The sequence below is a fragment of the Apodemus sylvaticus genome, chromosome 9 (genome assembly GCF_947179515.1).
Source record: "Apodemus sylvaticus chromosome 9, mApoSyl1.1, whole genome shotgun sequence".
NCBI lineage: Eukaryota > Metazoa > Chordata > Mammalia > Rodentia > Muridae > Apodemus > Apodemus sylvaticus.
Window position 1 is genome coordinate 82,707,313 of NC_067480.1, and position 12,607 is coordinate 82,719,919.

General features: G+C 42.7%; 1 protein-coding gene across 6 annotated transcripts in view; it reads left to right on the plus strand.

Annotated features, from left to right (window-relative positions):
• Runx2 (RUNX family transcription factor 2) overlaps positions 1–12,607 on the plus strand; it is a 242,141-nt gene that overhangs the window by 11,547 nt on the left and 217,987 nt on the right. For all 6 annotated transcript variants that reach the window (XM_052192217.1, XM_052192214.1, XM_052192220.1 and 3 more), the window contains exon 3: positions 7,578–7,682. In XM_052192217.1, coding sequence (XP_052048177.1) covers positions 7,578–7,682 — 105 coding nt within the window. The remainder of the gene's footprint in view (positions 1–7,577; positions 7,683–12,607) is intronic.

Below are 12,607 nucleotides of genomic sequence, written 5' to 3' on the forward strand. Positions count from 1 at the left end.
GATTTTTTAAAACTGATGCTGGGATAAGCAAGTTAGACTCTCTGATGCAAGAAGACTTGTCTATATGTAAATGAAGTAGCTTCTTCTTCTTCTTCTTCTTCTTCTTCTTCTTCTTCTTCTTCTTCTTCTTCTTCTTCTTCTTCTATTACTGAAACAACCACCGTAGGTTTGCTAAAATAAATCCAGATGCCCTTGAGTGTTCTCCTGAGTAGTTAGGCCTTTTTCATTTGTTTTGTTATATAGAAGAGGCAAACAGCGTTTTCAGAAGAAAATTGCTCCTAATTTCATGGGGGGTTAGCAGGTATAGTGGGGAAAAGAATGTTTGGAGGACCAGGTTCTGAAGTACGAGGAGTCACAAGACTCGAGTGGACCAAGAGGTGATGGGGAAAGGAAAGTGATTGCCTTGGAGATGTTTCCTGCCCCCCTCATCTTTACTCTGAGTTGATATGGGGACAGTAGGAGCTCTATTGTCCTTTAGCAATGTTACCTGTAAAGAATTTCAATTATTCTTATAATAAGAATTGATTAAAATATTAATTTAGGCCTTTATTTATTTATTTATTTTTTTGACAAGATCTTACTGTGTAGCCCTAGCTGACCTGGGCTACTTACTATGTAGACCAGACTGGCTTCAGACTACTCGGAAAGAACAATTTTAAAATCACTCATGGGGATCTCATGGGGATCTCAATGGTTTCACAGTATTTAGGGTCTTCAATCATCCGAACCCACACTAAGATATTAGGAACATTTAGCAGAATCACAAAGCAGGAAAATTTTCACCACAGTTTCATAAATGGAATTATTATTATTTTTTTTTTTTTGCTGGAGATCATTATTTTTTAAAAAAAAAATTATTGGATATTTCCTTTACTTACATTTCAAATGTTATGCCCTTTCCAAGTCTCCCCTCTGGAAACCCCTATCCCATCCCCCCTCTCCCTGCCTCTATGAGGGTGCTCCCCCACCCACCCACCCAGTACTTTGTTTTTTATTTACTTATTCTCTAGAGAGACTTCTATTGGTTAGAAGTGGTTCATCTGTCAGAAGTGTTATGCTCATTCAAATTTATTGGAGCTAATATTTCCTTTTTAAGTATTACACTAAAAAGAGAATTAAAAAAGTGGGACCGTTTTAGTATTGAGGTGAAGCAAAACCATGGAGTCTGTGCATTTTGCTGCAGCCCAGGTTTGAATCAGGAAATGAGAAACACCACTCTAAACTGTGTCTAATAATTACTCTCTAGTTTGGATCATATGTCAAATTATTACCATTGTAAAAACTTGATAAGGGAAATTTAAGCAAGGCTGTTTCTGATGAGGAGTTCTAGTTACTTTCTAGGAATGGGGCCAAGTAGTTACAACTTAAGACAAAAAGGATGCATGCTAATGAGATGCTGTCGCTGAAAGGTGGTTTTAACCAAAATGAGGTTCAGAGCCTCTGACAACACCTAACTAGAGGGCTCCTCTGCTCCCCTGGGCTCCTTCATTAGAAGACTCAGAGCACACAGCTTCTATCTCCTGCCTAGGTTTGGAGGGTGCAGGGTGTGTGCAGACATCCACGCATCCTTTCTTCTACTCCCTTTGCTTTTGTTTGTTTCTTAGATACTGTTGCAGTAACTTAGTTACCGTTACACAGTTAAAAAAGTTTCTCCTTTTTCCTTCTGGAAAAAAAAAGGAAACTTAAGGAGGCACCTGTATGCTCTAAATGTAAACAGGATGACATAGCTGTATGCTCTAAATTGCACCTTTTCTTCTTCTGTTACTGTAATCGGAGTAGTAAATTTTAGCTTTTAAAGGATGGGGCGCTACTCTTAATTTTATTTTACAGATCCAAACTTGTGTTTTTATTTATTGTACTTTTGTGTTATATAGATGCTAAATCATATGTTATATAGATGCTAAATCACCCCTCCTTTTTTTTCTGATCAATTTGACTAGAAACTATGGCGGAGTGATAGTGTACTTTGTAAACCCTCAACATATTTATTTAAGAAACTTCAAAAGGAAACAAAGGGTGTGCGCTGTTTTACTATATTGGCTTTCTGAGTTTTGGCTGGTTTCCCAAATAGCAATTTTTATATTAAAAAAAAAAAGACAGACTTAACTGCTAGCAGACTTTTCACGCATGGAAGATGAAGGAAGCCTCTTTTGATGAAGTGTAATTATGTCCAAACAGAGCTGACCCCCTCCCCCTATATTTCTTATGATCTTAACTGAAGAAAGTAGGGTTTTTCCTTTGAAGCAGCCGGGACGTGGTAGAGGATCTGAAGTGCTCCAGTCTGCTGCCAGAGGCAGGATGGAGAAATTGGTCCAGACTTGTCTTTGAGACTTGGGGGAGGGGGGAGGAGTGGGTGGAGAGAGAACAAGAGAGAGAAATTGATTTATCACTAATAATAGATTTTTATATTACTGTATTACGTCGAATAAGAGGAAGCAGTAAGATTGAGCTTAAATGGCGAGAGAGCAAACACAGAGTGTATCAAGGCGAGGCGGCTCTGGATGAAAATGAGTCAGGTTTTCATCGGCAGGAAACCCTCTAGCGTGACCTGCATTTTACAAGACCATCTCCAGCTTCCTTTCTGGTTCCTGCCCATCTTCATCTCTGTTGCTCAGTCTCCTCAGTGTGCTTCGCCCACTGGACTTTCTCTCCCAGCTTTACCCAATGTGTCTTTGATGGTGTTCAGAAGAAAAGAAAAACAAAACAAAACAACAACAACAAAAACCAAGGTCCATAAGCATTATGTTTCTTTTAACCTTTTCACTGATGAAACAGACTCTCTGAAACTGGAAACTGGCCTTAGATTTATAAAGGATCCGTGTTCCCAGGCTTCCGTTCACTTTTGTTTATCACGGGACCACAACATGCAAAATTGCCCAGTGTAAAGTGCAGCATCTCGGAGACTTCCTGAAGTCATGCAATGCCTCTTCCCCCTTCCCCTTAATGTTTTACACAGAAGTGTTTAAAGTGACTTTGACCATTTCTCCTCCTCCTCTTCCTCTTCTTCCTCCCCCTTCCTCTTCCTTTTCCTCCTCCTCTCTTCCTCTCCTCCTCCTCCTTTTCCTCCTCCTCTCTTCCTCCTCCTCTCTTCCTCTCCTCCTCCTCTTCTTCCTCCTTTCCTCTCCCTCCACCACCTCCTCCTTTCCTTCTCCTCTCCTCCTCCTCCTCTTTCTTCTCCTTTAGTGTGCTTGCTCTCATTTGACATCAAGCTTGCTGCTTTTAATTTACAAGTCTTTTAAAGCATTTATAATGTGCAGGGCATGGTGTTTTGTCAATTTAGGACACAGTCCTGCTTACAGTCTATGCCTTCCGGCTCTTCCTGGCAGCCTTTCAGGCTAAATTGGAATTGTCTTCCAGTGACCATTCCTACTATGTAGCTAAGAAATGACATGGCTTTGGGGTGGTATTTCGGGATTAGCTCCTAGATGAAGCTGTGGATGATATAATTGGCTTTGCCTGAGCAGGATTCTGGGCGTCAGGGGGTTATGAATGTGTTTGCACATGTGTGCTGACATGTGCACCTGTGTGTAGTGCGTGTGGACCTCAGAGATGGATGCTGACATGCCTTATTAAGTGTCTTTTTACACTGCTTTTTTTTTTTTTCCAGACATGGTCTCTCAGCAACTGTGTCAGCTAGCCTGGGTGGCTCTGTATTTCCTCTGTTCTTTGCTCTCCAGTGTTGGAGTTATAGACATATGACACCATTCTCTCTCTCTCTCTCTCTCTCTCTCTCTCTCTCTCTCTCTCTCTCTCTCTCTCTCTCTCTCTCAAATATGGGTGCTGAGAATCTGATCTCAGGACTTCTTTACCTACTGAGTTATCTTCCCAGGTCAAGTAAGATTTGTGTTAAATGTCATCCAGTCTTGCATTAGTGGATCGTCTGTGGATGGTAACTTTCCACCCTAGCACTGTTAAAAAACAAAACAAAACAAAAACAAAACAAAAAAACACATAATGGGGGGAACTGGAGAGATGGCTCAGTGGCTAAAAGCGTTTGCCGCTCTTCAAGAGGACCCAGTCCGGGCTTGTCCTAGCACCCCACATGGCTGCTGACACTGTTGGCCATCTTAGTTCCAGGGGGAATCCAATGTCCTCTTCTGACACCCAAGGGCACCAGGCGTGTACACGTGGTGGACAGACATACCTGAAGGCAAAACACCCACACACGTAAAATTATGTATAAAAAATGTAATCCTGGATCCTTGGAAAGTGGAAATTGGGAAACTTGTTTTAAGTTTAGGAAATCATGAATGCCCACATAAACTTTTGACTCCGGAAATGCAGCATGATTGTAAGACGAGCTAATTAGTGAGTCTCGGTCAGAGTTTCTGGAAGTTTCTTCCACACTGTAGGGGCTGGGGCTAATCAGAAGTGCAAAGAGCCTCTTTCTGACTTTGCTTTCATTGTTAAAGCACAGCTTGAACTCTAGGAACCCACTCTGAGAGATGAGTTTCTTCCCCAACCTTACCTCTTTTTTTTTTTAATGTATTCATTTATTTTATGTATATGGGTACACATTGCTCTCTTCAGACACACCAGGAGAGCATCAGATCCCATTACAGATGGTTATGAGCCACCATTGGTTGCTGGGAATTGAACTCAGGACCTCTGGAAGAACAGTCAGTGCTCTTAACCACTAAACCATCCCTCCAGCCCTGTTACCTCTTTTTAAAGCAGGTTTTGTTTGTTTTTTAATTTCAGTTTTATTTATTTATTTATTTATTTATTTATTTATTTATTCATTCATTCATTCATTCATTTATATATATTTAGGTTTATTTTATTTTGTGTGTATGCATGCTTTACCTTGCATGCATGGCTGTGTACCGCATACATGCCTGGTGCCTAAGTACGTCGTGAGCCTCCACGTGGGTACTGGGAATCAAACCTGAGTCCCATGCAACAACAAGTGCTCTTAACCACTGAGCCAGTTCTCTGGCCCTAAAGGACTTTTCAAAGGGGAACACTGGTTTATCTTTGAGTATCTTGATTCTCTGGCCTTGAAGGGTGGATTTTGTATCTGGGTTTGTTTCTATGTGGAATGCATTTCTCTGACTTTGTGAGGAGCACAGACAGCTTATTATCCCAAGCAGGTTGTAAAGATTTAAACTGGAAGCATCTTCCAAACCAGTCATGGCATATTCACTGACATTATCACTAGTAGATCCTTTAGAGACGCTGAAGAAAGGCAATCCACAGGCATCTTTGATGTATTAACATTAGCACCATGGATACTGTCTTCCAATCATGGCCTTTGGAGACACTGTTAAAAACAGAATCCTGAGTTTGTGGACTACAGATCTCACCCAGAAGAACGTTTTAAAATGTCTTAATTCAAATTAACTTTGAATCCAGAGACCCAGGAATTGTTTTTAGTTCTTAATCTGGGCCTCCCCCTCAACCTTTTGATCTGAGTTTCTGTTGACTTTGAGATCTTTGGGACTGGTTTAGACTCCTGGCTGCCTCATTCTTCTGGCCGGTATTAATGTTTACAACAGATCCCTCTGTTCTGTATGGAGTCAAATGACTTAAAACTACGTACTATCTCCTATGTAATAACTACAATGCGATGCATCAGTGATGTTTATAAATAGATAAATTCATCTGTCACATTAATCCATTTAGGTTTATTATTTCCTGGGCACAGGGAGCTAGAAATTTCAGTTACTCATTCCCTTTCCATATTCAGCAGCAAAATAAGAAAAAACCTCATTATATCTCCCCTTCATCTTCATTCCTCCCCTCTCCCTTTCCTCTGTCCCCCTACATCCCTTCTTCCCTTCTTTCCTCCTTCCCTTCTTCCCTTCCTCCATTTTTTCTTTCCTCCCCTCCCTCTCTCCCCTCTCTCCTCTTCCTCCATGCCTTTTATCCCATTTTCTTCCTTCTTTTCTATGTGGGAGAATTAAATCCAGGGCCTTATGCAGGCTATCTATCTCCAAGTTACATCTTTACCTTAGAATATTTAGGGTCAGAAAGGTTTGAGTTCAGTTTCTGATGTTTCCCATTTATTAGCTGTGCGACCTTGGGGAAATGAATAAGCCTCTCTGGGACTAAGGCTTCCTCATTTGTGAGCTGGGGTGATGACTCTAACTGGGGAAGATTAAATGAGATAATGTGTTTGACAGGGGCAGCTGGAGCTCACGGAGTTGCTGGCCAACATTTGTCTGTCTTATTGCTACTCCTTCCCATACTCCTGCTCGCCCTCTGCCTCTTAACCCCTGTAGCTATGGATAGCAGTCAAGGGGTCTTAAGACTATCCACACACAGTAACAAATGATGTGTTTCTTAACCAGATTTTAGCAACTTACATGGTCTGGTTTGAAAAGAAAAGCCATTCAGTAGACTTGACAGCCAAAGACCTGTTCCCCATTAAGCCTGGCTCAGAACCTGTTCTATATTAAGCTATGAACAGATTGCATTAAACTTCACATTGCTACATATTGTCTAAGATTTGTGTTTTGATTTAATACTCCCAGCTTTCAGTAGAAGGGAGGGAAAAAAAATCTGACCAAAAAACAAAGCAAAACAAAGGGAGGTTTTTCTCTGCGACAGGGGCAGACGTTTGAGTACCGGGGCTCCGCTTGCTAATGTTTTATTGAGTCACCCGCTTCACGCCCACCTTTTCCTGTCTTGTAACAGTTTGCAGTTTTGACTATCTGACATGACTAACCATTGCAAATCTAACTGATTACAACTGTCAGTGAGTCTGTAGAACAGAGGCCGGCATCTCCTGGAGAAAGCAGACATTCAGATCCCTTAGCGTACTCTTCCCCCCCCCCCCCCCCCCAGTCTTCATCACTTTTAAGCTCATTAATTGGAGCATCAGAGGGAATGTAGCATTGCAGAAGCTCTCTTCTAAAAGGAAAACATGCTTGCACGGAGAGGTGTCATGCTTGCTTAACCAAAACTAAGTTACTCTGGGGAGCTCCTTTTGAGATTTAGGGATGAGATGTATTAGGTAGGGGAGGGGTGGCTTGGGAGGAGAAAGACTGTTCAGAGATGAAATCATCTAACCCAGGCATGTGAAGGCCAGGACTGGAGACATGGGCTCCCCTCGAAATGATTGCCATAACCGCTTCCTCCTTTCATCTTCTGGAAGTTCACCTAAGCGGTTCACTCGGTGCTAAGGTCACGTGATGTAAATAACATCACCAGTAATAATTTACCATTGTTCTCTCAAGGGGTCATGACCTGATCCCAAATAAACACTTCAAAAGTTGTCTGCCCTCACGCTGGGATGCGCTCCTGATGTTGGAGAGAAAGGAGAAAAGCAGAGATGTGTCTTGAAGCAGCCCCAGAGTTTTGGCTGTGCTACCAAGGAGAGTGCTTGGGTGTGGGGTGGGGGTGGGTGTTGGGTAGAGGCTGCTTGCATAGAACCTCAGGGGAGATGCTGATTTTAACCAGGAACAAGTTTATATGTGTTCTTGAGTGGCTATCAGAGGGTTTTTGGTTTAGGGGAAGGATTCCTGATTGGTTGGTGCCTCAGAGATGCCTTGGTGAGATCTGGATGTCTGTATTATTGTAGGGTTATCAATACCATCCATTTATAGTCACTCTTTCCCCTCTTACATCTGCAGGCAAGAGTTTCACCTTGACCATAACAGTCTTCACAAATCCTCCCCAAGTGGCCACTTACCACAGAGCTATTAAAGTGACCGTGGATGGTCCCCGGGAACCAAGAAGTAAGTACCTGCCTTTCTATTGAAAATGCTAATAGAGTTGTGGGGACCCTGTGAAGAATTCATTCTGAAGGAGTTAGTGTCACTGTCACTACATGTGGCCTTTGCAAACTTTATCATACTTTATTTTTGCCTCCATTTTAGGGAAGGGCAGTTCATAGAACTTTACAATTAACAGAAAATAAAATTATAGCTTAGCCTTTCCCACAGAATTGTTTAAGGCTTTATAACTTTGGGAAACAAGTGGATAGCCATTCAGTCATGATAACTTTTAGCTAAGAAACTTTGCTCATCCCTTCCGTGCAGGTGGGGGGGGGGGGGCAAAGAGACCCATGAGGCTGAGGAAGCAAATTATAAACTTTAAAATCTTGAGCTTAGTAAAAAAGCACTTGTGTGTGTTTCCCATGGCCCAAGAATGCGTTTTTTTTTTTTTCCAAGCTCGCCCACTCAGTTCCCTTTATAAAGAGCACAGGGCTTAATTACAAAGAATTTACTTGCAAATGATAACTTGCTTCATTGTTACAACACGGTCGTCTGGCCATTTTCTAGTAACTGTTCTGGATAGTTTCTTTAACTGAGAGACAGATACAAACTAAGTTTATATCCACCTTGGTTTCTTTGTCTATGTCTTGTAAAGCTTTATCCTGTGCTCAGCTGAAGGTAGTGTCTCTGTCTGGGCCAGGATTTATTCTTTTTCTGAATCTGGGTCAGACTTGACTGACTTCCACGGCCGCCCACAGTGACTTGGGCAAGTTTGGCACAGCAGCATTAAAATACATCTACAGAGTAAAGATTATTCCAAGTTGAAGTGTGAAGAGTTCTGTACTACATAATATATTATAATATATTGTAAATATCACAGAATGTTCTGCCTGTGCTGGTGGAATACATTGGAAGTCCTGGGCATTGCAATTAGGAAGTTAAATTTGGCTTTTGATGGGACAGGCAGCAATGTGTTTGTTCTAAGTCAATCTCCCACCTAGACAGTAAAGACTGATTCTTTCCTTCCCCAGAAGTAAGAGAGGAGGCCTAGATGGCTTTTCCTCTTCCTGTGCTGTGCATCTTTTAGCAATGGACCAATCCTACTGTAGCCCCCAATCCTCATCTCTTATGCTCCTGTCTTTGTCACAAAGGCTTGCCTGAGCAAGGGGGGGGGGTTTCTGCCCCAAAGAAGGCTTATTTATTTTTTCCCTCCTTTCGTGTGTAAGGCTTTCTTTCTTCCAAATTCCTAGTGTTGGGTCAGTGCTGGCCCTGTCTGTTCATTTTGGGAATCTCTCTCTCTCTCTCTCTCTCTCTCTCTCTCTCTCTGTGTGTGTGTGTGTGTGTGTGTGTGTGTGTGTATCCTCAAATCTTAAGTCTCAAGGATCAGAGGTCATGAAGTACAGGTGAAGAGAACACGTCAGGGATGTCGAGGCTGGTTTGGGCTTTGCTAGTCTTTTCTAGATTGCCATAAATCAGGGTTGATATCCTTCTGAGGCCAGACATCTTTTAACCATTGGCCTGACAAGTCCTGGGGTTGCTGAAGAGGCAGTCCCATCCCCCAATGCATGAAGTGGCACAATGGCCTTTTAATATTTATTCATCACCATTAATATTTGCCTTCGAAAGATGATGGTTCCTGCCCATCCCGGCTGCTTTTTTCCTGCTGCATAGGAAAGCCACTGTTGTGTGTGCCTGTCTGAGTGTCCGTGTGTTTACTGTAGAGACAGGTGCTTCTGAGTTGGCGGTCCGGAGAGAATCAAGGAAGGGTTGGTGCCCACCCATTCAAGAGGAGATGCAAAAGGAGAGCTGGCTGATGGCTTGGCATACTTACTTCTGATTGCAGTGTAGATGGCAGGATCTCATTTCAAAGAGATTGTTTTGGGGCAGCATCAAATAGATCTACTGGCCCGTGAAGACAGACAAGTGCCCTGAAGGCTGTGGGGGCTGGGACTACAGGATACATGTTATATGTATGATCTGAGTCTATGCTTTGGGTAGTTCTGAGGGGAGAGAGTGGGAAGCAGACACAGCTCTAGGAATGAAGACTTCATCCTTTTAGCATTTCTTACAAAATAAGTACTATTTGAAAATGTATTGCCATTTCCCTGCTACTGTATGGCCACTTGCCTGAATGTGGGGAATGTATCTGGTATGAGTGATTGGTTAACCCTACAACTTGGACATTGCTGGATTCTATCCTTCTGCCTTGCTCTTGGCCAACTACCCAGCTTTGCCTTTTTACTGCAAAAGCAGTCTAAGCCATTACGCAAATAAGTGGTCACAGCTGTGTTTAAATAAAACTTTATTTACAGAGCCACAGGGATGGCTCATCAATTAAGAGTGCTTACTGCTCGTATAGAGGACCCTGGTTTGGTTCTCAACACTCACATTAGGTGACTCACAGCTGCCTATAACTATAATTTCAGGGGACCTGAACCCTTCTGGTTTCTGTAAGCCCCCCACCATACATGTGGTGCACATAAACTTAGGTAACACATAAAGAATAATAAGATATCTTTTTTTTTTTAAGATGCCTAAACTTTCTAAAAACAACTGGTGGGCCAGGTGTGGTCCATAACTTGTAGTTTTCCATCCTTGCTCTAGATTTCTAACTGGCTAATTTTATCAGCCATCAATAGAGAAAGGCTTTAGTAAAAGGCTTCTCTACACAGACAAAAAGATAATCAATACAACTCATCTAGTCTCTCTTCCCTCCAATTATAATTCCCGAAGTTCCTGTGATTTGCCATCTGAGTAGCATATTTCTGGCTATTACTTGAGAGGCTTAAAGGACTGAGGGCTTTGCATTGGTTGGTTTATGTTTATCAGTGGAATTCCCCGCCCTTCCCTTAAAGACCTGGGTGCATACTGAAACATTGTTTCCAGTGGCCCAGATGACTGGGTATCCACATATTCTGAGTTCTCTGGTTGGGTCTGTCAGATTGCTTGGACTGAAATCCCAGAGGCAGCATTTGTTTGCTCTGGACACAAACGTGTCTGTTGCATCAGCTGCTGTTAAGAACGTTACATACATGGTATGTAAACTAGGCAATGTGGTAGCTGTCATGTAGTAAGTGCTCATTAAACACCAGCTATTACTGCATTAGTTTTCTCCACCGTGAGGAGTGTGCTGTAAACTTTTTAAGTATGCATCCAGGAAACAGGTGCCATGTAATCTGCTCTCTGCTGTGTTATTTCCCCCCCCCCCCATAAAGCTTTACTAATTTTCACACAATAGTAAATGACAGTGATCCATGTTATAAATCGTGCTTTGAGCACATATTTATATCACACTGCCTGGGGAGAGCTGTACAGCGTTGATGCCAACACTTTTGTGTGCTACAGACTCCCAGGCGGGGTGCTGCATGGTACCCGAATCCCACTTTGGGGCCTTACTTATCAACAACACATCTGCCAAGACTTGCTTTTTGGTCAAAACTGAAAGGGTTCATCCTTCCGTGTTTTCTGTCTCTGGCAGCTGAGCCAGGCCTGTCGCATCACAAACAACTCCCTTTCTAATATACACATCTGGCGTTGGCAGCTGGCCTCACTTCATAAGAACACATGATCATCACTCATTACAAGATTAAAAAGTACCCTATGGCATCATTGATGTTTTTCAACTTTGATCTCCGGCAGTTGTGATTCATCTCAGTTATAAAACTTCCCTTTAAAGCCACAGAGCCCATGACTTATTAGAACCTTCATCTTAAGTAGCGTAAACATGAGAACGGGCGCACGTTCTTTGCAAAAATGCCGTTCCTCTCCCTGGCCCAGCTTATCATTTTAAGACATGACATCATGCCGAAGAGCCCAAATTTGTAAGTCTTGTACGGAGGCTCGGTGCTTTGACCTTCTAGTGGCAACTTGGCTTTGAAGAGCAAGTGCTGTCTGTTCGCCAGCAGGAGAAGCCCGTGCAGCAGCGGCAGCCACCGGAATGCATTTGGATTTCCAACTCCTTTACCCATCACTTCCTATTAGGATCCTCTGGTCCACTTCTGCACTTGGCTCCAGTGCCAGCCTGGTTTAAGGAATTTCTTCAGGGAGGTGGAAACCCAGGCGAGCCACGTTGTATAGTTAGGGAACTGTGTTCTGAGTTAGGACTGATAGAAACAGGTATTGCTGACTGAAGAGCATGCAGATGATAAAAGTCTCAAGAGTTAGAATCATCTGAACCATCATGCTGAGTCTTCAGGAATGATCCTTAGGCAATGACTGAAAACAATCACTGGTTTTGTTTTTGTTTTTCTTTAAATAAATATTTTTCACTATTCCATGGACTGGCCAGAATGAACCTGGACAGATTTTTTTTTTTTTCTGATTGTCTTGTTTGGGACCCGACATGTGGCCATAGTCAGATGGTGACCAATACTGGACAGTCCACAATGGTTTCATTCATGTGTCTAGTGCTTTGGCAGGGACCCCGGAAAGAGGGGTCTCCCTCCCCTGTGGTGTGTTTCAGGGCCTCTCCCCCTTCACATGATCTCTCTAGTAGTTCTCACAAGCTGATTCTGGCTTCCTGCATGACAGTTCAGGGCTCCCTGGGGTGCAGAATAGAGGCTACTAGGTTGTCTTGAAGCTTAGGCCCAGAGCCGGCATGGCTCTACCGCTTCTACACTCTCTTGGATAAATCAAGACACAGGTCAAGCACAGATAGATGAGGGAGGGACCATATGAAGTCAATGGCTTGAGTGACAGGTCCATGACCCCCAGACCATGAGTGCGATAGGCTTGGGCACATGCTCAGTTGCTAAATATCCTGCTGAAAAAAAAAACAACTAACTCGACTTTTACAACTGGGGATTATTTAAAGTTCAGGAGAGAGACTCCACATTACAATCACAGTTTCATTGTGAGGAAGCAGGTATTACCTTGCTGTGCTGATATTTATCAGCACGTTAATATCAAAGTGAGCCACACCAATATCTATGGGAGAGAAGGAGAAA